Source organism: Zalophus californianus, chromosome 3, assembly GCF_009762305.2.
Source record: "Zalophus californianus isolate mZalCal1 chromosome 3, mZalCal1.pri.v2, whole genome shotgun sequence".
Taxonomy (NCBI): domain Eukaryota; kingdom Metazoa; phylum Chordata; class Mammalia; order Carnivora; family Otariidae; genus Zalophus; species Zalophus californianus.
In genome coordinates, this window is record NC_045597.1 from 116,448,683 (window position 1) to 116,475,414 (window position 26,732).

At 42.9% G+C, this 26,732-nt stretch overlaps 1 protein-coding gene across 1 annotated transcript; it reads right to left on the bottom strand.

Moving 5' to 3' along the window:
- Nucleotides 1-1,671: 1,671 nt before the first annotated feature.
- RND3 (Rho family GTPase 3) lies at nt 1,672-21,376 on the bottom strand. Its single transcript, XM_027590201.2, has 5 exons — nt 20,970-21,376; nt 20,421-20,508; nt 8,904-9,013; nt 5,121-5,255; nt 1,672-3,699 (listed from the first exon to the last, which is right to left on the bottom strand). The coding sequence occupies exons 1-5, from the start codon at nt 21,117-21,119 to the stop codon at nt 3,448-3,450; spliced, it is 735 nt and encodes a 244-aa protein (XP_027446002.1). The 5' UTR covers nt 21,120-21,376; the 3' UTR covers nt 1,672-3,447.
- Between the last annotated feature and the right edge of the window lie 5,356 nt (nt 21,377-26,732).

Here is a 26,732-nt window from a genome sequence, read left to right on the forward strand (position 1 = left end):
AAATTGGGGCAATTTAAAAGAGAATGCTAATGTCAAAATAATCCATCAAAAAGAGGATATGAAGCTTTCAGAGTTTCAGGAGTCTTAAGGGAATGAGGTGGCTTTTTTTATTCCTTTTAATAAAAAATAATTCCCTGGGTTATTCTAAATTTGCACTTAAGGCACATTTTCTAAGAGCCCAGAATCTTCCAAGCAGCTATTCCTGGAAAAGATTAACAGAAGTGAGAGAGCCACAATTAAAGTCTTACTCAAAGTTTGAAAATCACCTTTTAGTATTTAAAGAGGCATTAATCATGATCATTAATCAATAGAAAGGAATGTTCACAGAATGCTTAAAATAAATGTTTGCAGAAGCAAAAAGTCAGGAGAAAAGGAAGGCATACATGCTCAGGGCTGAAGACAAACTTTTTTTCTTTTTGGTTTAACAAATTAAAGCCACTGGAAAAGAACAATTCACTAGAGGGAAACATTACTGTACAATCTATAAAATACTGCCAAGGTCAGCAGAACCTCAGCTCTGAGTGTGTGTGTGTGTGTGTGTGTGTGTGTGTGTGTGTGTGTGTGTATGTTTCTGTGCCTGGCACTGTTGAGAAACGAGTTTCTTGCAAGCCTGATTTAGATATTAAGCCCAGAAGTTACTCAACACCAAGGATTAGGAAAGTACTTTTATTTCCTTTACTGCTTCCTGACAAGAATGAGCTACATTTTTGGTAACTTCGTGCTTTCTAGATTTTTTTATGAAGGCGATCCTATTATGTCTGTGCTCTTTGATGGGTTCACTCGTGCCAGCTCTTCTGGTTTTCCCCTTGGTTTGTGCTTCTGAGAATTATTTCCAAGCAAGTAACAATACCTCAAAGATTGCTAAAGGCATTTTTTTAAAAAGCCACAAGGATGCAGTTTTTGTAGGAAATGACTTAGCTATATAGAAAGAATAGCTGAGATTTGAAGTCCTACTTGGAGTATCTTTGGACATTTATGTGGAACTTATGTGTAAGAGTTTTAGCTAAGGACCGTGAACCAACTGGGTTTATGGGGACCAAGGCCAGTCTGGGTTCTAAGTTATTCCATGCTTTTATCTTTCAGGTCACTGGAGAAGCTTATATTGTCTTCCTGTGTTTAGAGATGCTGCTATCATAAACAAGGCCATTTTTTCTTGTGCCTTTTTTTTCCTTCCCTATAATTGTAGGTCCTGGGTCAGCTACACAGTTGGCCTCTGTGAACAAGAACATGCAATCCAAGGTGGATGGCTGGGAGGCTGGGGGTGGGAGGGGGAGGGGGACCAAGGGCAGGAAAGCAAACCAGGCCTGAGACTGTATCAAACCATCTCACGACCAAAGAGTTCAAGGAATTTCCTTATTTTTTACAATTTTAAAATTCTTTCCTTATTTTTTAATCTTATGCAGTATCCTAGCTCTTTTTGTCTGTGATCAAATCACTTAGTCTGATAATACTCCATTTTCTTCTTGTGATCTGAAATCAACATGAAAACCTCTTATCTATGCAGATTTATCATTTCCCAAGAAACTTTCACTACTGGCAAGAGTCAAAAAATTTCAAAGCCAACTACTTCAAGAAAACGTGAGGCCGGATGCTTTCATCATCTCTATTAAACAAAACCAAACAGCTAAATCAGGAAGTAGATAATAAAGGACAAATCACATTTAGACAAAGACATGGTTACTTTTTTATTTGAAGGAAAAAAAAAGTATGTTTTAATAAATACTGCGGAAACATTGACCAAACAAACATACAAAGTGACTTCAACATTTAAAAAAAATGCAACGAAAGTTCTGCTTTATAACAGTTATAACTTATTTTCTCTTTACAATATTTAAATACAGAAAGCACTTGCCAGCTATTTTGTAACACTGCCCAAAGCATAATGCTGCATCAATCAAAGCATATTATGTTGGTAAAACGTCTGTATTTCGTGGGAAATGACTGGAATGGTATTTTCTTGCAGAGACAAAACAAAAGTGCTTGTAAGACAAAGAACTGAGTGTTGTAATTACCTTAATCTCCTCTCCTGCCACAATTTAATGGGAGCACAGCTTCAACACTTCAAAAATGAAGCTTTTATCATTGGAAAGAAAGCTCGTTTTCAACAAGCGCCAACAATAAACAGGTCAGATCTGGTTTCTTCTCTGAAAGAAGCTCTAAAAGGAACTGGTCAAAAAATATCTGTAAACTATTTTAAATGCTGATTATTTTATGTAACAACAGCAATCAAGTATTGAACACGGGCCTTGGCTGAATCTGGGTAAGTGAGGTTTAGCAATCACTCTCTGGAAATGCCCTAGTATAGCATCGGGACTGACATCACAGACTTTTCCTCTAAGGATTCTCTAAAGCTTAGGTAAGAGGGTCCTTCTCTTATAGCTGTTCTTTTAAAGAAAGTGAAATAAACCAAGAGATCATCAGATGCTGTCAACTTCCGGAGCTTCATCCCAAAATAATAGGCCTTTTGCTTTGTAGTTTTGGTAACTGAATTCCAGACAGCTTTACTCACAAACTGTGCTTTCTGCTACTATTCCTTCATTATCTCTTCAGGCGAAAATAGTACCTACATTATTTTCCCCCCTTGGATCACTTTAGGACGTCAAACCAAGACACCTCTTATATGACTTTGCATTTTCATCAATGATGGCAAAAGAAATCACACACCCTCTTTTCTAAACAGCGCACAAAAATATTACATTGAGCAATTTACCACTTTTTCATGACAATCACAATGATGAACAGAACCATCAGACTGAATAAAAACGGACATCTTTTTTCTAGTTGATCTATTTGATCTTTGTAGTGCTGGTCTGCATATCTTGCAAGACCCCAAAAGCTTTTCTCCAGAACCATCTTGCTCGGTTATCTTCAGGAAGGCAAGATTTCGAAAAGCCTCACCAACTTTTCCTCCCGATATCCCATGGGTCCTGATACAATTTCCATTTTAATGATGAGCTAGGAGGAAATTAGATCACATCCTCTAGAAAACTAAACGCTAAGGTCACAGTGCCAGTTCCCCAGTGAGGACGGTATATTAATATATACTTTTTTTGCAAAGGAGACTAAAACATTTAAAAATCAAATCAAAGTAGAGATCCATGAATAGATTGTAAAAAAGAAAACAAAAACGCAAGCACCATTCAGAGCGTGATTCTTTTTCGGGGAGGTCGTCGTATTCCTCCTTATCTAGCCCATGTGAATCTCTCTTTTTTTGGCATATTTTTCAAGTCACACTTCCAAACGCTTCAATGTGTTCACGTCACCACCTGTTCTACATGCCAAACCTAAGGACAGGATTCCAAAAAGATGAGCATCTTTTCAAACACCTCCTAAGCCTCCAAAATACGTGACTTCGGCTGTGCACTTCATTCAGATTTCACCTTTTTGTTTTGTGGTCCGTGTTCTTTACAGGAGACTTCCTTGTCCTCCTTAAAGAGAACGGAGGGTTCACATCACAGTGCAACTCTTTGCTTTGTCCTTTCGTAAGTCCGTAGCAACCGCAGAGAGTTCCGGTCTGCTGGGCATGTGTGAGATCCGCTTTGTGGCCCTCTGTGATTTGTTCCGCTTAACGTTTTTATTTGTCTTGTTTACACACGCCAAAGTGGCAACGTGAAAAATGTCTCTGACGCTGTTTTCTGACTGTAAAGCTGAGCATTCGATGTAAGTGGCTGCCCCAATCTGTTTGGCCATGTTTGCCCCCTGAGAAGCAAAAGAATGCATCGTAATCAGCAATAAGGTTTGGGGGAAAGTGATAAAAGTGTCTTCCCAATACCACAAAATAATAATGCGGCGCAAAGCGTTTCTAATATGTGAACTGTATTTTCCAAGGGTTGCTGCAAAAAAAAAAAAAAAAAAAAAAACTGCCCGGTTTTGAAAATTTAATTATTTCATAATACATTTTAATAATAAATTATTCCATAAATATTTGCAGTCAAGACTCAGTCCTAAGATGTTCGATTATCATCACTCAATAGATAGTGCTTGACTTCCCAGAGGTGCGAAAGTCTGATTTTTCTTGAGTGTAAATGGTGCTCAAGACCAGTCAATAGACTGTATAAAAAACAGGGGTATGGGATGGGATTTAGAATCAATTTTGAAATGTATGGCCAAAATAAAATGAGGAAAGGAATAACACTGTTGTGGCATCTATAACTTTGGGAAACACAAAATACGGACTTTCTAAACCAGTGTAGACAGGAATAAGCACATGTGCATCAAAATGGCTTATTCCAGTAACTAGGTTTTTATTAGTTAGACATGTAAGACAAAGATGACTGCAGTATTTAAAATGATGAATACAAAGGAAAATTCTAGCTAACTCAACTTGAACGCTTTAGAATCTGGTGTTAAGTTTTAGGAGCAGGAACATCTGAAACCGATCCTCCTCGTTTCTAGTTGGGGGAAAACCCTACAGAAATGATGACTCTCTAAAAGACGGTTGTATGGAGTGTTCTACTTTACTGGCAGTGTTCTTCTTAAGTATTTTATTGTACTGCTGAGTGTAAAATAAGATTAACTCTCTCAAAGAGTATTACCAATTTGACCACATTCTCTCTTAGATCTATTTAACTTTAAACCCAGTGAGAGCTGCAGAGATATACAAAGTGTAGAATATGATCCACTGTTTATATACTCAGTAATCAAATATCATGTGATTACCCTACTGAATGACAGAGCATTTCACATTTTAAAAGATGTTTCCCAAACTTGTCTTAATTTATGCATACATATATATCCTTATATAACCCTTATGAAGTAAACTGCTAAAAAAATATTGGAAAGCTTTTTGAAAGAGTCAGGCATCAAAGCACCATCAAAATCTCAGCCAAACCCCTACCTGCCCCAGATCGCTTTGCAGTCTTCACCATATGAGCTATGGGCTGTCACGAAGGGCTTAGATGCTCAGTGTAAAGGCACGGGCACAAAATTGCCAGCCCCTTCCTCCAGATGTCACCATCTCAACACGTGGTGCTCATTCTGCATCGTACTCAAGAGTCTTCAACCTGGAGCTGACCATTGGTTGAGCCTTTAGAAAAGCGGCTACTTTTATTTTATTATGAGTGATATTCTACCTCTGTCACTCTTTCTGAAAACCACATTTGCACCCTGACAATACATACCTGATCATAGGACACTGGTGTCTGTCTGTGATTTGAGAGCTCTACTAATGTACTAACATCTGTCCGAAGGTCAGATTTGCAGCCAACCAAGAGCATTTTGGTGTTGGGGCAAAACTCCTGGATTTCACCTTTCCACTGTGGGGGCGGAGAAAGAGAAGAAAGATGAAAAATTAACAAAGTGCAGGCATCTATATATTGGTAAACAATTCCTCCACTGGCAGACACTGGGAATGGGACTCAAAAAGAACATTTAGAAGAAAGTGTCACTTCAGATGAAGAAGCAAATTTGCATTTATCTTTCAGTATCTTTCAGATACTAAGTTTCACCACTTTTTTTAAAAAGATTTATTTATTGGGGCGCCTGGGTGGCTCAGTCGTTAAGCGTCTGCCTTCGGCTCAGGTCATGATCCCAGTGTCCTGGGATCGAGCCCCGCACCGGGCTCCCTGCTCAACGGGAAGCCTGCTTCTCCCTCTCCCTTGGCCTCTGCTTGTGTTCCCTCTCTCACTGTGTCTCTCTCTGTCAAATAAATAAATAAAATCTTTTTTAAAAACAGATTTATTTATTTATTTATTTATTTATTTATTTATTTATTTATCAGAGAGAGAGAGCGCGCACGCGCTTGAGCACACAAGCAAGGGAAATGACAGGCAGAGGGAGAAGGAGACTCCCTGCTGAGCAGGGAGCCCGACACAGGGCTCGATCCCAGGACCCTGAGATTATGACCCGAGCCGAAGGCAGATGCTTAACTGACTGAGCCACCCAGGCATCCCAAGTTTTACTACTTTTTTTTAAAAAATTTACTTATTTATTTGAGAGAGAGATAGTGAACGCATGTGTACGAGTGGGGAGGTGAGGGGCAGAGTGGGGTGAGAGGTAGAGGGAGAGGGAGAAGGAGAAGCAGACTCCCCACAGAGCAGGGAACCTGACATGGGGCTCGATCCCAGGACCCTGGGATCGTGACCTGAGCTGAAGGCAGATGCTTAACCGAATGAGCCACCCAGGTGCCCCAAAGTTTTACCACTTTTTAAAGCGGACCCATTGGGGAACACGTCTATATTTTATTATCTATTCTCCTTCTCTGTGACTCATTATCCGTCCCTACTGCAAGAGACTTGTTGGGTGTTGTCAGAAGGTAGCTTCAATAATTTCTTAATTATTGGGGTATCTCTGAAAGATAAAAGTGCTTTAGGAATAATTATATATTCTAACAACTGACTATCTCCTCAGATATGTTGAGCTAGAACTTCCCAGCATGGAAGGCTGGGAATAAGGCAGAGCCAACACAAGCACAGGTATGCACCCACGAATCCCATCAAGAAAGACTGATCACTACATCAAAAACTAATGATGTAATGTATGGTGAGTAACATAACATAATAATAAAAACAAATAAAGAAAGACTGAACTGCCACCACGGGCTGAAATTTCTAATGAGATTTCAGGGACGGGAGACAATGTTAATAAACAGAATGCCCTGCCCTTAAGGAACCTCTACTCAAGTGACTGAATCAACACAGACCCTGACATTTACAAAGGCCCATCTTTTGGGCTCTCGGGAAGGCATCTGGTCCTATAGCTCATACGCCCTTAAGTTAGTTTTAAATTACAGAAGTTGTTCAATGTTTCAATTTAGTCCAACTTGGCTAGCTATCACGTGACCTAACGAGAACTATTAGAACCTCCAGAAATGCCTAGCAGGGAATTCCAACTGTCCTCTTAAAGAGCAAAAGGCTGACTTTTCGTGGTTTCATTTCCTCAAGCTTGAAATGACCATCAGGATGGGAGTCAGGAGTTCGTAGTATTCCCAGGAGAGTCTGGCTCCTGGGGAGGGAGGATTGGAGGGCCAAGGTCAGGACCCAGGCTGGCTCTTGCAGCCCACACGCACAAATATGCAGTAAGTGCTCTACTAGGTACTGTGGTCATTACAAAGATGATTAAGACACAGCTGTGGAATTCACAGAGGAGCGAGGGTGATGAAGCCATGAATATAATACTAATAAGAGGGACATCCCGCAGGAGTCATTTAAAAGACCACTAGAAGGGACATCTCCAGATCTAGAGGTGTACTTTGGGCAGACTGAAGGAAGTAACACACTTTCCACGAGAGCCTAATTTATCCAACTACCTCCCTTCCTTCCTTTCCTCCAGAGTTATTTAGAAGCATCTCCCATTTGCTAGATGGCACTGGAGTAGCAACTGGAAGATGAACCAGAAAAAAAAAAGAAAAAGATCTATCCTGCTTTATGTCACTCTAAACTCTTTGATATTCAAGGACTTAAAGAGTCAATTAATCAAGACAAACCATAGCACAGGTTATCATGAGCCTTAAACTTCGCACAGATGTAAAACACATTCATTAATATCTCTAAGGCCAAAGTCACTATTCATTAGGTCTCAGAAGACAAAAGCAAAATAAAACAAGAGCAAGGCTTTTCATCATAAATTATGCATAACCTGATACTACACATCCAGTGAAAACCAGTACATAAGCAATCTCTTTTATCTACAGACAAGCAGTAGACATGTTGTTATGTTGTTCTTCAGCTGTGTAATGACTCTGGCCTCCTCTGCATGTCTAGCAATTGCTCACAAGCCTTGAAGACAGGAAAGCTGTATTCCTGCCGGAGTCTGACAAACATTAGCATTATTTGTGTTAGATAACACCTTACTGAAAATTGAACGGAGTTAAAAAGAGCCTTTGATCTTTTAAGAAATTCATATTTCATTGAGCTAACTGTGTTTGTCATGTTTGGTAAGGAGACAGGGGTGAGGGGAGAATAAATCGCCTTCAAATCCTAATTTCATAGTGACACCTAAGACAAGCAGTCAAGTATAATAGGGAAATGTAAACTAATAAAAACACGCAAGATAGTGAAAACACTACCTTGCTCTCAACCACATCCTCTGCCTTAGTGCATGGAGAAGAGCGGGTGCTCTATAGAAGGGTCTGATTCTGAAACCTCACAGCACTCAGGCCAGGACTGAGAAAACAGCTAGTGGCTAATACATGCTGATTCATGGACACACATGCCTTCTGTGACTACCAGGAGGTTTAGTCCTAGGTTGGCAGAGGCCCAGGAACACTCCTCCCTCCCACTGGCCTCCCCAGGACCTGTGACCCAGCCTGCAACAGGCTCCCTTCCTCCTGACCTCCCCCTGGTTCCAGCCTGAGCTTGCTCAGGGCCCTTCTCCACCTACTGAACCTCATGAACCCCCAGAAACTAGGTGTGTTATCTACCTCATGTTTACAACTAGTGTTTTTATTACTCTGTGCTATCTCTCTGATCACAATTCACTCCTCTCCTCCTGTAATAGTTCTATTTCTAATAAATAACATCACTGCCGAAGCACAGTTTCTATATTAAAATGGCAATTACTGCATTCATCTCACTATCTAAATTGAGGCCAAATGTAAACCTGTAAACTAAGGCACAAACTATAGGGGAAATGAAGGATGAAAAAAGAAAACACATGCTTGAGAGTAATCAAATATAATTATTTTTAGCTGCACCATTTCTGCCCAAAGGATAAACACAGAGGCTCTTTAGAGGGTATTTTGTTTTTTAAAATGAAAGAAATTCTTAAGCAGGTTCATCATCAAAACTTGTGACATGTATGTGTGGAAATGCTGTTATGGTATGCGAGTGTTTTTTTTTCCAATGTTTTAATTACAAAATATATAGCACAGTATTAAGTAGAGTGTTGGGGCTCCCCAGCCAACCCCCCGTGTCTGTTTTACCCATGGGCCGGGACTGAATTGGGCCCTCATCCCCAGCACTTGCCTTTTTTAGGACGCTGTCCAGAGTCTCTGGCCTACTGATGTCAAAGCAAATCAGCACAGCATCTGAATCCGGGTAAGAGAGGGGCCGGACGTTGTCATAGTAAGGAGAACCTGAGAAGAAACAAAGATACACACATTTTCAGATAAAAATTCCATGTATCCATCATACATGAACTCCGCCCTTCTGAATTAGATCCCTTGAATATCACATGGCCCCATTCCCACCTCTTCTAGTTCTTAGAAAAGAATGCAAACCAGCAAAAGCCCAGTGGTAATATATTCAATTTCCACCAGAAGACAACGAAGACTCACTGGTATCTGTCTCAAATTCAAGGGGAGGAGCCAGGACCTTAAGTTGAAATCTGCACAGTCCAGAGTCCCTAAAGGCACCTGGGTGATGGGCAGAGCGGAAGCATCAGAAGTCAGGTGGCTTGGGGCGCAAATCCATCTCCACCCCTGAAGTCGGGGGCCAAGGTAGATTTAGGACTCTGTGTCTCTGATTCTTAATTCTAAAATGAAGATGACAACAGTACTACCCAGGATTAAATGAACCCGGGCAGTGACTGGCACTTAGTAAGGGACTGATAAGTATTAACTCTGGTTATGGTTGTGATGTTGCTATTATAAGCAGAGTGGTAACAAGCACCATAAAGGGAGCTACTTCTTGGGAAAGAGCCCAGAACTCCGGATCTCTCTGATAATAGGATGGGATGAGTGGGCGAGGGAGGAAAGGGCCAGCTCTGCAAAGAGAACCCCAGCAAGCACAGAGCCACCCTATGGCACAAAGTTACAAGTTTAGATAAGCCATTGACCTTTGAGCTTGCTTACTGAAACTTACCCCCAAACCCTGTATGGACTCTCTTCCTGTTACAACCAAAGAATGTAATAAATGCCATATTGGATGATGTCCCTTTTTTACACAGTTCCATCTCGGGAGAGGGAAGGATCTCAGCCCGAGTTAAATCCAGGGTACCCAAGAGGTTCAAGTTACCAGCCAATTAATACAACCCCAGAACCATCTCATCGTTTAGAAAATTTCTTCTATTCCTTTAAGAATCCCAAAGGATGGGCAATTACATGAAGTCAATTGTTAGAAAATGCTGTGAATATAAAATTAAACCCAGCTTGCCAATGTTATTTGTTCTTTAAGAAAATCATTTTCCATATTCCATATACTGACGTTTCACAGGCCATCACATGAAACTCGTTTCACATGCATACATATTTGAGTCCAGAAGAGGGAAAGAAAATCTAAGCTACCAACTGTTTTGAAACCCAATTTCATTTTGACATCACCTTCCATTTCCAGCAGAAAAACATGACATGTCCCCGGAGAAATCAAAACCCCCATAGTCAAAGTCAGGAGGAGAGAAAGACTGAAGAAGCTTTTAAAATAATCCCTTACAATTCTATCAAAACAACATTTTTCAGGAGGCTGCTCTGAGACCTCTAAGTTACTATAGTCAGGGTGCATCGTCCCTATTTACAGTGTATCTCCGGTCCCCAGCATTCACGACATGACCCCATGAACACGGTGGCCTTTTCACTAGCTGCTTTCAGGATGGATGTGACAACTTCAAGCTGGCTGTGTCTACAAGCAAGGAAGACAGGAATGTTCTAGGAACCAGAAAGAAATCTAAGCCAGAATTTTTCACGAGCTACAGTAGCTCCCTACACACATCTGGAATCAGGACTCTGGTGTAACAGCGACTGACAACTGAAAGACACTTTCCAAAAGCTTAAAGGTTTAGAGTTAAAAAAAAAAAAACCAAGTCGTTTTAAATATTAAGGCATACTGGAATGAAGCTGTCTCTGAAAATGACAAGTTGCGACTGCTTTTTCAGCCACCTGAAGAAATCTGAGGTCAAGAGAATAATTCACAAACAGCTCACTAATTTAAGCATTTTTGAGAGGTCTCAGAAATGAGATGGCTTATCACTATATCTGGGTATTATGGTTCTTTCTGTATTTGTTCTGTGAAGTTCCATTGCAACCTCTCTCGCTCTGGGTCCAAAGTCTAACTTTAACACAGCTTCTTCTGTAAACATTTAGAAAGTCTCTTGCCAAACAGAGTCAGAAAATTCCAGATTGTAGAGAGGAAGTCCAAATACCAGACACGTGCACGAGGACTTCCTCTGCTCTTCCAAGTTGGCAAGATAGGACATGACCCCAAGTCCATAAAGTATAGCTCTCCAACAATTCCAGTGGTCAGGAGCCCAACAAGGCCTCAGAGATCTTTCTTGGAAATCACTCACATTACAAAACACAACTAACTCACGGTGGCTACTTTCCAGCCTCTATCAGACCTGAACTTTGGAGAAAAGGCAACTCCAGGTGCTTTCAGGACAGGAGGACTAAGACTGGATGAGAGCACTCACCACTGGTCTTGGATCTAAGAGCACTCTACATAACAATGGAGACCATCTTTGCTCAATACAAAATTTAGGAAAGACATCTGGGGAATTACCAAGGTGCTAAAATAGAATAATTAACACTGGGACTACCAGTAAAATCCGGGAATGGTTTCAGCACTCAGGTCACCACGTGGCTGCAGAGAATACCCCTCCCTCCCTTTGTAGACTGGGCTTCCTTCCCCCACCCAGTTTATGGCCACAAAGAGGATCTGGCTTTGTCTTCAGGCCTCAGTCAAGGCTGAAGACTCCAGCTTACTACTTACAAATGAGCTGCCTTCTGTGCTTAGTAGGTATACCCATATATCTGCAAAATGTAGACACTGGGCTGACTTGAAAATGAAAACAGTTTGCAACCGAAACCAAATTCTTATGGAGGTTTGTTTCTGCCTTTGTTTTTATTTTGTTTAATATTTTGAATGAAAATACATTTGTAGGTAAAGGTTCCTGAGAAGGAAGCCACCTTTCTTGGTGAGGTAGAGAGGTAATTTTAAAGAGCTTTAACAAGATCTAATTAGGAATGACACTTTGATCCTGTCTTACTACTTTTGCTAATGAACGGCACTTTCAGATCAACAAGTGTCCCAACGGGGTAATAAAACTGATCTCCACATTTATTAGTTATAAGCATAATTTGTCTAACCACCAACTACAAGAGTAATTTGTCATTAAAAATAAAAAGGCCATTTGTTCATTTTATTTTTTGATAGGGTTAAGAGGAAAACTTTTTTTGGATTGAAAAATCTGTCTCTATTGTTTTGTAGTAAAGGAAAAAGAGACAATATAGAATTATAGAGAACTGTTCTACCAGGAAAAACTCGGTAACAATTCATCAGCTAAGCAGGGCCTTCAGTTAAAAAAAAAAAAAATCCTGTGTAATTTGACAGAGTCCACTCTGTGCTTAAGCACTTTGATTTCTTCCCTATTCTTCCCATAAAGCCTGTGCTACTGCACAGAGGACATAAGAAAAGCAAAGCTGGAGAGTGCAGGGTGTGATCACTGGCATGCCTGGGACAACTCACCAGCCAAGGGAAAATGAAGAGGAATTCCAGGAATGCCCCTGGGAAGTGACAAGCAATGTGGGGAGCCAGAAGAGACACCAAACACGAGCCCGGAAGTAAGCCGACCAAACAGACAATGTCTGCCTCTAACTTCTACATCCCTCCAGAAAAGTCTGCAAACATTCCATGTAGCCAAACAGCAAAACACTTCTATGGATTTAAGAGATGCACGTGAAAAGCTTCCAGGGTAAGTGTAGGACTGAACCCAACACAAGGAAGGGCGCCCCACATTCTGTAAGTAAGGAAGTACATATGGCCGGTACTCTAGCACCCAGCAATGTGCTAGGGCCTAATTTAGGTAGTCCAGGTGCTGAGCTTTGCTCAAGTCAAGTACAACTCTTTCTCAGCATGTGGGACTGGCTCCATGCCTATGGGAATTCCCAGGTGCTGCATTTCTGTTCCACCCCACAAAACTCTAGGCACACAGCACTATTCCAAAGTTCTTTCTAATTCACCTATCAGACCATCAAAGGGAAAAGTCTCGGAAACTCTATATTGTAAAGACACAGCTACAGCACATATGTAAAGTGTGTCCATCCCCTGCCCAATTCAGTCAAAAAGTTTTGTTCTGAGTAGACCAGAAGCAGTAGGCAATTGGGGTTCTCAAGAGTTCTCTCAAGCTTGGCAAACATCAGCAAAGTTCTAAAAGGCTTTTGAAATTTCAGGTCTAACCATCTTTGTCTTCAAGATCATTAATTCTGGGTGACAGCAATTATTTCCAGCCCAAGAATAGTCACAAAGTGCCTCACCCAGAAACTAATTCTGCAGACACATAGCTGCTTGCTTCAGTCATCCGTCCACAAAGATAGAACACACCATATATGTCCATAATTAAATGTATATGTAAGAAGATTCATGCCCAAAAGGGAGGCTTTCTGGAACCTTTTGCAAAACCAGTTCAAACACTGAGGCTTTACAGGAGCTTGAGAGCTGCAAACCCTTCTAGTTGAGTATTTCATAAACATAACTTCCTTCTCTTGAACGTAAAACTGAAAAACTTCCCCATCCCGCATAAGAAATTCCTACCAAGAACAATAAAATTGGGACTACTGTATAATTTTGGCAAAGAAAATATATTAACCTTTGGTATTTTTAGTGGCCAACAAGAGAACATGTGCACTGAACAGCAGCTAACATGTGAGCCTGTATGCGCTGCCCAGTTATTAGCAGATTCCATTTCCTCATGCCATCTCTACTGAGAGTGAAAACTTCAAATCAGCAATAATCTCAAAAATGTGAATCAAGCCTGGGCAGAACTTTTGTGTCTGGCTTAGTACAAGACTCTGTTGTATTATTTTTCCCAAGTAGTCTGCACTATGAGCGCCATGCCCATAAAAATGCAACAAACATTCCCACGGAGGCGATTTCCTTTGTTTCTTCAGAAGTTCAAATTAATAGGAATTATAAATAGATTTTATGAAAATTTGAGGGCACTGCTGTGTTGCTATAAAAACACAATCAATATTTTCAATTTCTGAGGGCAATGCAGGTCCATAGTTGGAGAGAAAGTCAAAGAGGCAGAAATGATTGCTATTTTTGAGCTTTAAATAAAACTTTGGATTTAAATGCCTAATCTTATTTAGATACTTAAAAAAGTAGAAGACTCAAAATATTTTACTTAAAGTAGAACCATGGTAGGTCACAGAACATTAGGGATAAGTACAGACGGGTATTTTCAAAATTACATTATCATTCCGTAATAGATTGAAGATTTTGTCTTTTATATACTAAAAGCATCTGATCCCTTGGAGGAGAGTCCCATGAGTGAATTCACCTTGCCACATGCTGTCTTGTGTCATCAGGCTCATTTTTCAAAACGAATGTGTACAACACCTGATAAAACTTCTAAGGCAGCTTACATTCCATGCCAGTGAAATTTCTATTTTGTCAAGGGGGTCTCTGAGTAAAGTTGCCAGTATATAGTAACCGAGATGTTTAAAGGGCCTCAGGAAATGGCTAAGGCACAACTAATTCATTTGGCACAGCCCACCAAGCACCATGAGCTATTTGGAGAAACCATTGGTCCTTGGTGTCATATCTATGTGCAGGAACTGTATCGATGAGGAAACATCTGGTTATTTCACATGGTATCTGAATAACCAATCTGGACACCTCACTGAAATGCGCAACTTAGCAAGAAACCAGACGGGGGGTGCGGAACGTGACTAAATGAGATTTTTAAAAAGGTCTAGAGATAGATATGGACTTAGGAAGGGAATTTATACTTTTTTTTTAATGCATGGTGGACAAATCTCCAAGTATAGTTTTATATATGGCTTATTGAAAATCACCATGCAAATTCAGAGGTCTGTTTTGCCTTAATCTGCATCTCTTACAGAGTTTCAGGGTGAACACTGAGTTGAGCCTGGTTTTGAAAGTCTAAGCTGCTAGGGATCATTACCACCTTAAAATCTAACTGGTTTTCTGCAATTTTGCCCTTGATATTCACATCACAAGTTTTCCTGCTTCTCTGGCTTCTTTGTAAATCCTTGCCCTCTTCCTTTCTCAAATGAGATTAATTTAAGTGAGAATTCTTCAACTTTCAGAATCTTGTTTTCACTGAGAGCCATTAAATGTAGGCATGTTTTCAAGAGCAGGGATGTTAAAGACTTCTTAAGAACTGAGTCAACTTCAAGAGATAAGGAAGGAATTGTGGTTTCATTGAGAATGAGTCACCAGTCAGGGGGTGGGCTGGACCTGTGGCCTTCAACTCTTCTTTGGATCTTCTTTCTGTGGGGTGAATCTGGCTTTAGAATCTCTGGACTCACCCTCCTATAAACAAGGACTAAGGTACCAAAGGGGCGGCGGTGGGGAGCAATGAGTACCTTGAGGGCAGGAACTGCTTTGCCCCTCCCCCCCTCCCCTGCTCCCACAGCACCTAGCAGAATTCCTGCACACAGAGTACCTTAAAAAACACGTCCTGGCTTTCTAATCATTTCCATAGGTCTTGCCTTGATATGTTAATTTACATGTTCAATTACAAAAAAAGGGACAGGGAACTCTTTTGAAGCTGCTTTTCTGGATTAATTACACACTAATCCCCAACACTGCTGAAACACTTCTATCCCTGTTAAGAAATATTTCACTTCAGTGCTTGTCAGGAAGACCATTCTTCAAATGTTACGGATAAGGTACAAATATAATATGCATTGACTTCTGTTTGTATAGGAGTTTGTCCTCAAAGACGGGCCAAGGGTAATTGAGATTTTTCTTTTTTCCCTTTTCCTTTAAGTATAAGATTTAAAGAATACTACATTCTCTGTTAATTATGCTAAAAACCAACACAGAAAGTGCTAACTTTAGCATCCATGGACTAAAAGCTTGTACCATGACAAGATTCAAAAGAGTGTTCATGAGGCGATAGCATAGTTATTGTGGGGGAATTTTAGCAGCTGAATTGAGTATTTTATAACTAATAATATGCTTTAAATAAAATGTGCATTAACTTGCACTGGTTAAAAGCTGGCATGAATGATTATTACTCCCTAAATCACATGTGCTGAAATTACACCGCAATCAAATCACTTGGGAAAAGATATGGCGATCCTTAAGTGACTAAGTTCCTATTATTAGTAGGCATGTGGCTTCATGCTATAAATTGCTTCTGTGCTTGGCAAATGTGGCACATTCTGAAACACAAGATATTAGAACTACTTTGGTCTCACTTATCACTTCAAAATGTTGAAACCATTACCCATTGCTTTGCAGGAACTCACTGAGTGAATCTGAAAGTCATTAGGAGCATTTCTGCAACTAGAAATAAAATGCTCACCTTATCAATGAAAAGGCAGTATTTCTCATTAAAGCCCAGAATATGATGGTTCTGCATCCAGAAACTACCTTTAAATATCCCCGCTTTTAGAGGATTTACTGCGGCATTATTTAAAAGAAGGTTTTGTTTACTTTGGGGGGGTGGCTGGAATAACTTCAAGAAGCTATAAGAAATTAGGTGGCAAATTGCCATTTGTGGTTGCTTTAATTGGTGTGTGCCTTGAGGGTGGGAAGGAGGAAGTGTTTCCTACCTGAGGAGGATCTAAAGGAGGCATCAGCACTAGGGACTCCTGACTAGGGAAATACACTGTAACCAGGTGGAACAAGGGCCTTAGGTAAAAGAACCAGACAAAATGAGCTCAACATAGGTTGAACAGCAGCTACACTAGGCAGGGAGAGCTTCTTTCTCCCCACTCCCTGCCCCATCAGGGCTATATGACTCTTAGGGACAAGACTATAAATTAACACTGCATCTCTAAGGCCTAGCAGAGGGCCTGTTCATAGTAGATGTGAAAAGAAAGGAGGGAGAGAGAGAAAGAGAGAGAGTGGAAAGAACTGTGAAGTACTGTGCCTCAAAAAGTGGGGAATGAATTCTCTTCTCTTGGTACAAAGAGGCCCCACATACCCTAATTCCACTTGATGTGCTTTCCTATACCCAAAGTAGCAATTTTGCCTATGCATCATTGCATGACTGCTGGAGGGAAAAGGAGACCCCTGATGAGAAGCTGTCCAAGCACAGAACCCACACAAGACAACTACTTCTGTCTCCTAAATGCCCCTCTGCTAGGAGGCTAGACAGGATGTGAATACCATGCAAAGAACAACGTTTATGCCGTCTCTCTTCCTACCTAAGGGAAGTGAGGCATGCCTCATTTTTCTTATTAATCGTTAACTTTCACAGAGTTCTAAAAGGGGGGAAAAAACCTGACATTTAGGACTTTAAAGACTTTGGCTGGAATGTTCTCTCCAGAGTTAAACTGACAGCAGTTGGAAAAAATAAACGTATCAAGAGTCATCAGGCATATGCAATTATTTTCACAACCTGAACTAAACAAATGTCTTAGTGGGCAAAGAAAATGTCAAATATTTGTCAAAAAATAATGCTGTTCAGAAATCTGTTATGAAAACCTTGAGATGAAGTAGGAAAATGTTCGGTACTTGATATGATTATCATATCTGCATCAGAGCTGATGCAATGGCTCTTACTAGGTGTTTTTCACTCATGGATGATAAACCATTTTTGGTGGAAACAATCTATTCTTAGAATTTAACAAGTGCTTGGTGACCGTGCTTAATTAACTAATATTTCACCTCACAAACAGCATAATAGGATTCTAAATTCCCTTATGCCTTTTTCCCCCCATTTGTATAAATCTAAATTCCAACTAAGATTTCATTACCAGATAATTCTGCAGTGTGATGTTTTCTTAATCACGGTTTTTTCAAACCTTTATATTTTAGTTAAACATGAATAGGTTTTGTTTCATTAAATAAAAATACCAGTGATTATTTCACTACAGACTTCATTTCAGGTGATTATCTATAATCTGATGAAAGGCAGTGTTTATAACGTTGCCATTCTTTGTGCACAGGTAATTCAGTGGTAATAAATGTCAGGGAATCTTATCTCCCTGGAAACTATGCATATGATTATTCATTTGTTCATTTAACAGATTTTACTCGGTGACTACTGTGTGCAAGTCATGATGTTACGTGTGCAGGGACTACAAACTCTCCGGCATGGATTAAATATTTGAGAATATCTGAAGTGCTTTTATCTGCACACGTGAAGCATAGCCTCCAACTGTAAACTGACAACATTTTGTTTTTCTAGCCTTTGGAAAAACAACGTGCCTCTTCTCTCCTAAAAAAAGTCAATTTAGCCCTTTGGTCGCTGAATCTAAAATCTCCATTGGTGGTCCTGTGACTCATGAAGCAGGACACAGGGGAGGCATAACCCAGCATTCCTGTAAGCCCAGCCATGCCCCCTCCCTACCCAACTGAGTCTCCTTCCTAAATCCACCAGGAAAGGGTGGCACTGTTCAGAACCTGGCTTGGGGGTAGTGGTGAAAACCCCAGCATGGGATGAGAGATCCACTGGGACTCAGAGCTGAAGCCCACAGAGGTCCTGGGAAACAAAAGGACTTGCCTGCCTGGTGTACTAAGGCCAAGAAGCATGGAGCTGGGAGAGATCCTGCACATTGTCTAGCTCTGTATCTTTTTTTCAGATGATGAAATGAGACTCAGGGAGGTAGGGATTTGCACACAGAAATCCCTGGTAACCAGTAGTTAAGATCTAAACACGGATTTTTATCAACACTGGATCAGAATTACAGACCCCATGCCTACATAATTCTTATCATGCATTAGGTCCAAACAGGCTGGGGGAGAGTTAAGTACTGACGCTAATTATTGGTACCATACCAGCTGTCCTGCACTCCAGGTATAACAAATATCACGATGTGTCTGGGAATTAGGGCCCATTAAGTACTAGGCTGTGTAACAATTCCGATAACAGGAACTACTGAAGTAAGAAAACACTTCCATTCTGTCTATCCACATCTTCCCTGTAGTCGTGAGACTGTGCGTGCACAGCCCGGTACAAAACACCGTGAGGTTCTGGTTCTGCTGCCCCTGGTCAAGCTTGAGGAAGAGCCTGACTCTCTAGAGGGAAACAAAATCAGCGCCTCCCACTGCAACACTATGAGCATCTGGCACCGGCCGTGGAGAGGCGCTCGTGCGAGACTTCTCGTTTGCCTTTGTGCAGGGACTGCCTCTGGCGACCCTGTCAGTCTGGTCCCTTCCTTATGCTCTCTAATCCCCTATGTCCCCCGGGGGCTCCTAAGGTTAAAACCAAGGGCTGCGGGAAGCTCGCACAGTCCAAAAGCACCTCCACGAGGCCACTCCCAGCTGGGCGCAGGTCCACCGCGGGGGCCTCCCTGCCTGACAGCAACGCCTGCGTGTTGGCACTTGCGCGCTCCTCCTTGCTAGTTTCACCCGGGATTTGGCTCGGTTCACCCGCAGCAGCCCAGCTCCCTGCTACGCTCCCAGACCGAAGCGCAGGGGCCTTCACCGGGCCTTCCCGGTGGCTCCTCCTCCTCCAGAGGCGACACCCTTCTGGGAAACGGGATTCTTCCCGTCCCCGCTCCGACCCTCCCAGCACCGCAGGGGGTGTGCGTGTAGGGGTGGGGGGTGGGGGACGGGTACCAGCCCGAAATTCCAGGGAGCCTCCCGCCCTCACGGCGCCTGACCCAGCCCAGATCCCTAATAGCCGCGTGCTGGGAGCCTCCCCCGCGGGGTACCGGTCCCCTCTACCACCACAGGCCAGGTAGGTGGGTGGGCGTAGAGAAGGCGATAACCCGGCCTTGAACCCCAGACCCTGGAAAATAATTCACCACGACGCCAATAATTCAACTGGGCAGGAAGGTCAAAGGCGAAGAGCGCTGCCCGCGGCCTTGTAGGCTGGCGGAGGGTGATGCAGTGGGGGGTCGTCAGGAGGGAACGGCGAGGGCCCGCGTGGGGGGGGGGGGGGGTTGCGGCGTGATCACTTGGGTCTGGCGAGGGGTGTCGCATCTGCAGATCCGCACCGAGGCTGCGCGGGCGGCCGGCGGCAGAAGACGAGGGCCGGCGACCGCTCTGCCGGGTGCTGCCCGCGCCACCAGCGCATTCCTGGCTGTAGGCGTCACGGGCGCCGCGGCAGCTTGCGCTCACATTGCTCTCCCCCAAGCGCTGAATACACACGTAACTGCATCGCTTCGGGGATTTTCTCCCACCTCCCACCACTCCCGCTGCGCTCCCCGACTCTCCGACAATCATTAGGTTAGCTCCTGGAGGGGCGCCCGCCGCGAGCAAGGTAGTTCTGAGGCGGCGCATGCATTCCCCCCCTCCACATCGGGCCGCCTGGGCCGCCCACAGGCGACTCGGGAACGACCCTCCCTCCCCCCGGGCCAGCCGCTCCCCGGCCACCTGGCTACAAGCGGTTCCTCTGCGGGGTCATCCGGCGGGCACACAGCGCCCTTCTCCCCCCACTCCCATTACCCCCTACCCATCATCGTCCCCCACCCCCACCCATCAGGGACAAAATGTTCACCCAGCAGGGACCGCGGGAATCCCTCGGAAGAGGCAAAGTTAACCCAGGGGCGCCGGCTGCGCTGGTGGTGCGCGGTTGGGTGCTTGGGAGCGTGCCACGCGCTGGGTCCCGAGACCCGCCACGCACCCTTGTGGTGCTGGAAACCCGCCCGCCCCAAGCGCCACGCGGTCCGACGACTCTCTTACCCGAAGTGTCCCACAGGCTCAACTCTATTCTTTGTGTGTCGATTTCAAAACTGGCTGTGTAATTCTCAAACACTGTAGGGACGTAATTCTGGACAAACAAAATGGACAGAGGAAGGAAAGAGGGCAAAAAGGTTATCTAAAATGAACGACACCCGCACAACACCCTCTGAAAATCGCTTCCTCACTCCCCAATTAAAAAAAAAAAAAAAAACGCACACACCAGACACGCGGACCCTTTCCGAAACCCGGGACTCAACACCCGTACCACCCTGCTCTCCAAGACCTGAGGATCCAAACCTCCCAACCCGGGGTTCCGCACACAGGACCGAACAAGTTTCAAGAGGCTAACAGCAGAATGTACAGACGCGTCCCCTGAACGCTTCCAGCTCACTTTCCCTTTCCGGGCAGTCTCACCAGGGGGAAAGTGGTAAGAAAGACTGCTTAGAAAATCGGGTAAAGGGGGAAAGCGAGGAGAAGCCCAACCCGAGACGGGGGGATTCCCGCAGGCCGACCCCCTCCCTCGTCCGAGCCCCGGCCGGCCACACTCACCTCGGGGAAGCAGTCTTTGGCGAAGACATGCAGCAGCGCAGTTTTCCCACACTGACTGTCTCCCACTACTACTATCTTGCATTTCACGTTCTGATTAGGATCCATGATAGATTTACTAGATAATTTCTGGCTGGCTCTTCTCTCCTTCATTGATCTTGCCTTATTTTCTCTTGGAACAGAAATTTTCTCTTAAGAGGAAAAAATATATATTTCTCTCTCTATAAAAAGCAGATATAAAAATACAACGCAAAGCGGGTGGGAACTCCTGGAGCGCAGCACAGCCGAGGGGCTAGAGGAGCCAGGCTCGTTACTCCCCTCCAAGTTTTATGCCTGACTCCACACCGCGCTTCCCAAGTCCAATTCCGATCCGACTGCTTTGTTCCACGCTCTCTGCGCGGCTTTATACGCCCGGCCTTCCAATCCTCTCTCTCAATGAGAGAAGGAAACTGATCCGCCTCCTCCCCTTTTATGGAGCCTGGGAGCAAGCGCGGTCTCCTTACTTGCCGAAAATGTAAACAGTGCGCCCTCTAGGGTGACCGTGTGGGATCTATTTCCAGACTAAGTCTCTGGGACAACTTGAACACCCCAACTATACTTTGCTGATAGGATGGGACTGTACAAGTCCAGGAGGAGGTGGGAAACGGAATGTCTGTGCATATTGATTTTTATTAGGATTCCTTTAAAAACCTTTTAATAGGGGCTGATTTACATAATCCTCATGAACATTTGTAAAAGCAAAAACATTTCTCACCCAAGTTGAAACATAGTTAAAAAAAAACAGGAAGTAAATCTTGGATTGGGTAGAGTTAAGTGGTTGTATTATAGGAAGCAAATCTTGGGTTGGGAAGGGTTAAGTGGTTGTATTTATTTATTTTATTTATTTATTTATTTTTTTTTTTTAGAAAGAAACGGTTTGTATCAAGTATATAGGCCATGGAACAATAGCTAAGCCAGGCTATTTCAGATGCGGGATCTGGCTTGTCTGGGTCACAGCAACACACTGGCTTCTGAAACCTGTCAGTTTCAGTCACTCAGGAGGAGGCAGAAAGGTTTTGAGGAGTGGGTACAGGAGGTGGGAGCAGAGAAAAAAGAAAAGCAGAAGATGCTTATAACTGAGTGCAAAACCCATTGTAAACTCAGCCCTATTGCACTAGGAACCCAAACACACAAGGCAGCCATTCCCCCTTGTTGCAATGAGATGGGTAGGAGGGTATTTGATCCTGCCCTGGTTTCTTCTCTCTGTAGCCTCCCCTTCCCAAGAATCAGAGATGTACCCAGAAAACACAAATATGCTTAGTTGGAAAATGCAGGCACAACTCTGCTCCCTCTCCCCCTCATTTTTACACCCATCCCCCTTCCCACCCACCCCCAAAATCTAAAAGGGGAGCAAAATGGCCATGTGTTTGTTCTTTTTTCCTTATCAGAAGTCCTTCTTTTCCCATTTTCATCTCCTATGTTTCAAATGGAAAGGTTTCAACTATTAAAATGTAGTAAGGACATTGGCCAAAAATCTTATAGGTACCCTTATGGTGACTTCTAGGCTTGTAAATGAGAAGGTGAGGTGAAAACCCAGAACGTTCAGGGCGCCTGCGTGGCTCAGTCAATTAAGCGTCTGTCTATGGCTCAGGTCATAATCCCGGGGTCCTGGGACGGAGCCTGGTGTTGGTCTCCCTGTTCGTAGGGAGTCTGCTTCTCCCTCTCCCGCTGCCCCTCCCCCTCCCCCCGCTTGTGCTCTCTCACTCTCTGTCTCTCTCAAATAAACAAAATTTAAAAAAAGAAAGAAAACCCGGAACATTCAGTATGGGGAATGAAAAGGCACCGAAAGGGGTTAAAAGCACAGATGTTAAGTATTGGATGCTAAGACCACGAAGGAAGCCTTGTGGATCCAAGGATGGTCTTATCTCCCTTTCAGAGCTGAGAAAACTGGAGCCCCGCCCCCAAAGGAAAACCCTGCCTCAGACCCAGTGTGTGGGTCTGTGTTTACATGCATGCAAGGCTGACCCACAGAGAAAGGGATAGCTGGCCCTAATCAAGTTCCCAAAGCAACATTGGCCAAAGTGTTCTCTGGAGAACGTTAGTCCTCCTCACAAAAAGTGTCCTGTGTCCCAATGAATGATGGAGACACTGTGCCCATATCACCATTTGAAGATGCACCAAGCACTTTGACATGTTACAGACACAAAAAGTTCTAAGGAAAAGTAGCCTACCTAACATAGTTTGACCTGGCATGCCCTGCTTAAGCACAGGAAGCTTTTATCAAATTATTTGTTCTTTCATTTGAGAAGCAATGGGCACAATGGTTGGGGACAGGAGATCACCAAGAAGTGTATCTGTGTGACCTTGGATGGATGAGTTCTTCAACCTCTCTGAGCCTCAACTTCATCATCTGTAAAATAGGAATCATAATAGCAATGATGAGGAAGTGCAAATGAACTTTGCAGAATAGTTTCTGGCACAATAAAGAATCTCTGCTCTATTTTATATTTTGCATGTAACTTCTATTTATACTTCTTAGAATTATTGAACATATCTTGGGAAATACTGGTCCAATTAGTGGACTCACTAATTGGAACTGGGAGAACAGATGCACCCTTTTTTTCCCTCCGATTTTTAACTTAGAAAGTTGCCCTTTTCTAGAGATATGATGTGACCTTCCACAATACTTAATTGACATAGCCTATGTGGGTAAGCCACTCTAACTAGCAATAATTATGAATTATTAGTATTTGGCTGACAGTGAAGAGGTATGTAATTTGTCATATAAGCTGGGCACTTTTGAGAGCAAAAAAAGGTACTACTAATGATTATGTCAGAACAGCAGTTGTAAACAGGGTCTATCCCAGGCAAAATGAGAGGCAAAATTACTTTACCAATGAATAATCTGAAATCATAGTGGATGACTATTTTTGGAAATCAGGTGACCTGAATCTCCAGGAATCTGCCAGTTGCTGAGTGAAATTTAATGGCTGTATAATAGAGTAGAAAACCAACTGCCTGAAGTTACTAGTCTCTGAGTCTCGTTAGAGCAAGAATTCTTTCCTTTTCTTCTTTGGATCGCTAGTGCTCAGTGTCTCATAGATATTCAATATTTTTTAAAAATTCATTTAGTATTTAGTTCAATAGATAGTTATTAAGCACCTACTATATGCCAGGCACATTTCTAGGAACTGTGCAGGTAACAGTAAACAAGCCAGTCCTGTTTGCTGCTCTCACAGAGGTACATATTCCAGACCAGAGAGAGACAATAGGGAAGTAAGTACATAAATAAGAATGAATGTGCTGGGCGCCTGGGTGGCTCAGTTGGTTAAGCGACTGCCTTCGGCTCAGGTCGTGATCCTGGAGTCCCTGGATGGAGTCCTGCATCGGGCTCCCCGCTCAGCAGGGAATCTGCTTCTCCCTCTGACCCTCCCCCCTTCTCATGTGCTTTCTCTCTCTCTCATTCTCTCTCTCTCAAATAAATAAAATCTTTAAAAAAAAAAAGAATGTGCTAAGCTCTATGGAGAAAAAAATGGGATAGCTTGATAAACTATAGTTTATCTGGATTAGACCCAGTGGCCTGGCAATGCCTCTCTAAGGAGCCTGAGTCTATAATGCTGAGCAAATGAGAGCAATAAGAGCAAATTGGCAATAAGAAGGTCCCCTGGAAGGCAAGGGAACGGAGAGTGAAAAGGTCCCATGCAGGGAAAGAGTTTGGTGGGTATCATGAACAGGAGGAGGGCCAGAAGGATTGGGGCCCCCAAAGGGGGGAGAAAATGGGTAGCAGAGCAGAAGGGAGCAGATAGGAACTAAATAATTGGGCCTTGGAGATGTGATCATAGAATTTGGATTTTTTTTAAATATTTTATTTACTTATTTGAGAGAGAGAGCGTGAGTGGAGAGAGGGGCAGAGGGGGAGGGAGAGAATCTCAAGCAGACTCCATGCTGAGCTCAGAGCCCATTGTGGGACTCGATCTCATGACCCCGAGACCATGACCTGAGCCGAACTTGTATGCTTAACCAACTCAGCCTCCAGGCGCCCTGGATTTTATTCCAAGGGTAATATGCCGTCAGACATAGAAGGGCTTACAGCTGGGTAATAACATGATTACTTGACTGACTGAATGAATGAATGAATGAATGGTTCCAAGTTTACGTCTGCACCTGTCACTTCACTAACTGTAAAACTCTGATGTAACTTCTCATCTTCAATGAGATTTTCAAATCTAAATGATATCTAAAGTCCTAGAAAAGACTAAACTGTTAGACTGCAATGAAAGTTTTTCCCTTAAGAAAACCATTCATTTGGAAGATGTGAAACCCCATCCAGGGAGCATACATTACCTAATGTTCTTCTTTTTCTTATTCTTCCTGTTTGTCTTCCTATTACTCTATCCTTTCTCTACTTAACCCCTAAGTTCAAGAGAGAGAAAAAAATAGCAAACATTTCAAAATGGATGGGCTAATAAACCATGTGTATTCAGCATTCAGTTGCCCTAAGAGGTTTGAGCTGACGAATTCTTTCCTTTGTGGTTAACCCTTTGCTTATTAGGGGGAAGCCACCCCTCCCACAGAAACTACATTTCATCTGACACAAAAAAGGGTTGGTGCCAGGCCTGGAGAGAAGGCTGAGAGAGAATAGCCATCGAAGGGTAGCATCAAAGGATACACAACAACAGCTCTGTGTTCTTTCTGTAAGCACTGGACTACAAGTCGGGAAATTTGGGTTTTGGTCCAGGTTATACTAATGCACTGTCTGACCTTGGGCAAACACTGACTGAATCATTTCCTTTAGTCTCATCCTTATAAAAGGATGATAACATCTGCCTCCTTCACGTTGCAAAATAAGGCTACTTAGAAAATCACGTGCCCTATACTTTCAGACATTTAGAAACACACTACAGTCACCCCCCCTTTCAGGTTCCGTGGATTTCTAGAGCTCTGGGCTCATGGGGGAATATTGTAGGGCATACTCCTAATTATTTATTCACGGTTGCTGCCTCTCTTCAGACTCCATCCAGCAGAAGCGTTTGAAGGAGCAAGTGCACCGTGAAGAGAAAGCACAGGTCTCTCACGGACATCAACAGCGGAGCGGGATGACAGAGAAACAAGAACATGGGCAGCATGCCTTCATAGACGTCATGTCAGAAAATAGGGATCTGAGTCACGGGCATTCTCTTTGAGAATTTAATTAAGATGATGGGTATGCAATAGCTTCAAATACATGAGGTTCAATATGAAAATAAGGGCAGATGCGTACTCTGTTCTGAAGTTGTCTCTTCTCTCGAGAGTCCCTCAGCTGGCCTTATGTAACATCAACAAAATGGGAGGGGTTTTTTTGGGGGTTTTTTTTTTTTTGGAGACAGAGGAAGGGAGGAAAGGTTCATAAAACTCAGTGGATTGAACTTGTTATCTGGAAAGAATTTGTTCTCTTGGAAGGCAATCTTTATCTGTATTTCCTCTTAGAATTATGGCTGATTGCCCTGTCAAGGGCATTGCAGTAAGCTATGTAGTCTGTTTGGTAAGGGTACTCCATTCAGGTTGCAGAATTTGGTCTTGTTTTTGCTCATTAATGCTGACTGCTAATGTGATTTACTGCTGCTGTGTAGACTTAGCTCTCACCCTTTAGCCAACAGGAAATGGCACAGCTGTGTGAGTGCTGAATAATAAGTGATTACCCAGTTGATCATACTTTTCTCGCTTATAGCAAATTTGACAAAGAAATTGTATTCTTCAGAGACCAGGACCACATAATTTTGGTTCTGTATATGATTGGGCACCCTTAAC

Excerpts from the sequence above, each read along its gene's own strand:
- RND3 (XM_027590201.2), bottom strand. The coding sequence starts at position 21,119 with ATGAAGGAGAGAAGAGCCAGCCAGAAATTATCTAGTAAATCTATCATG. Across the intron at positions 5,256-8,903 it reads TGGACAGCGTCCTAAAAAAG|TGGAAAGGTGAAATCCAGGA; the intron begins GCAAGTGCTGGG and ends CCGCCCCCACAG. Across the intron at positions 3,700-5,120 it reads CACCAGTGTCCTATGATCAG|GGGGCAAACATGGCCAAACA; the intron begins GTATGTATTGTC and ends TTTGCTTCTCAG.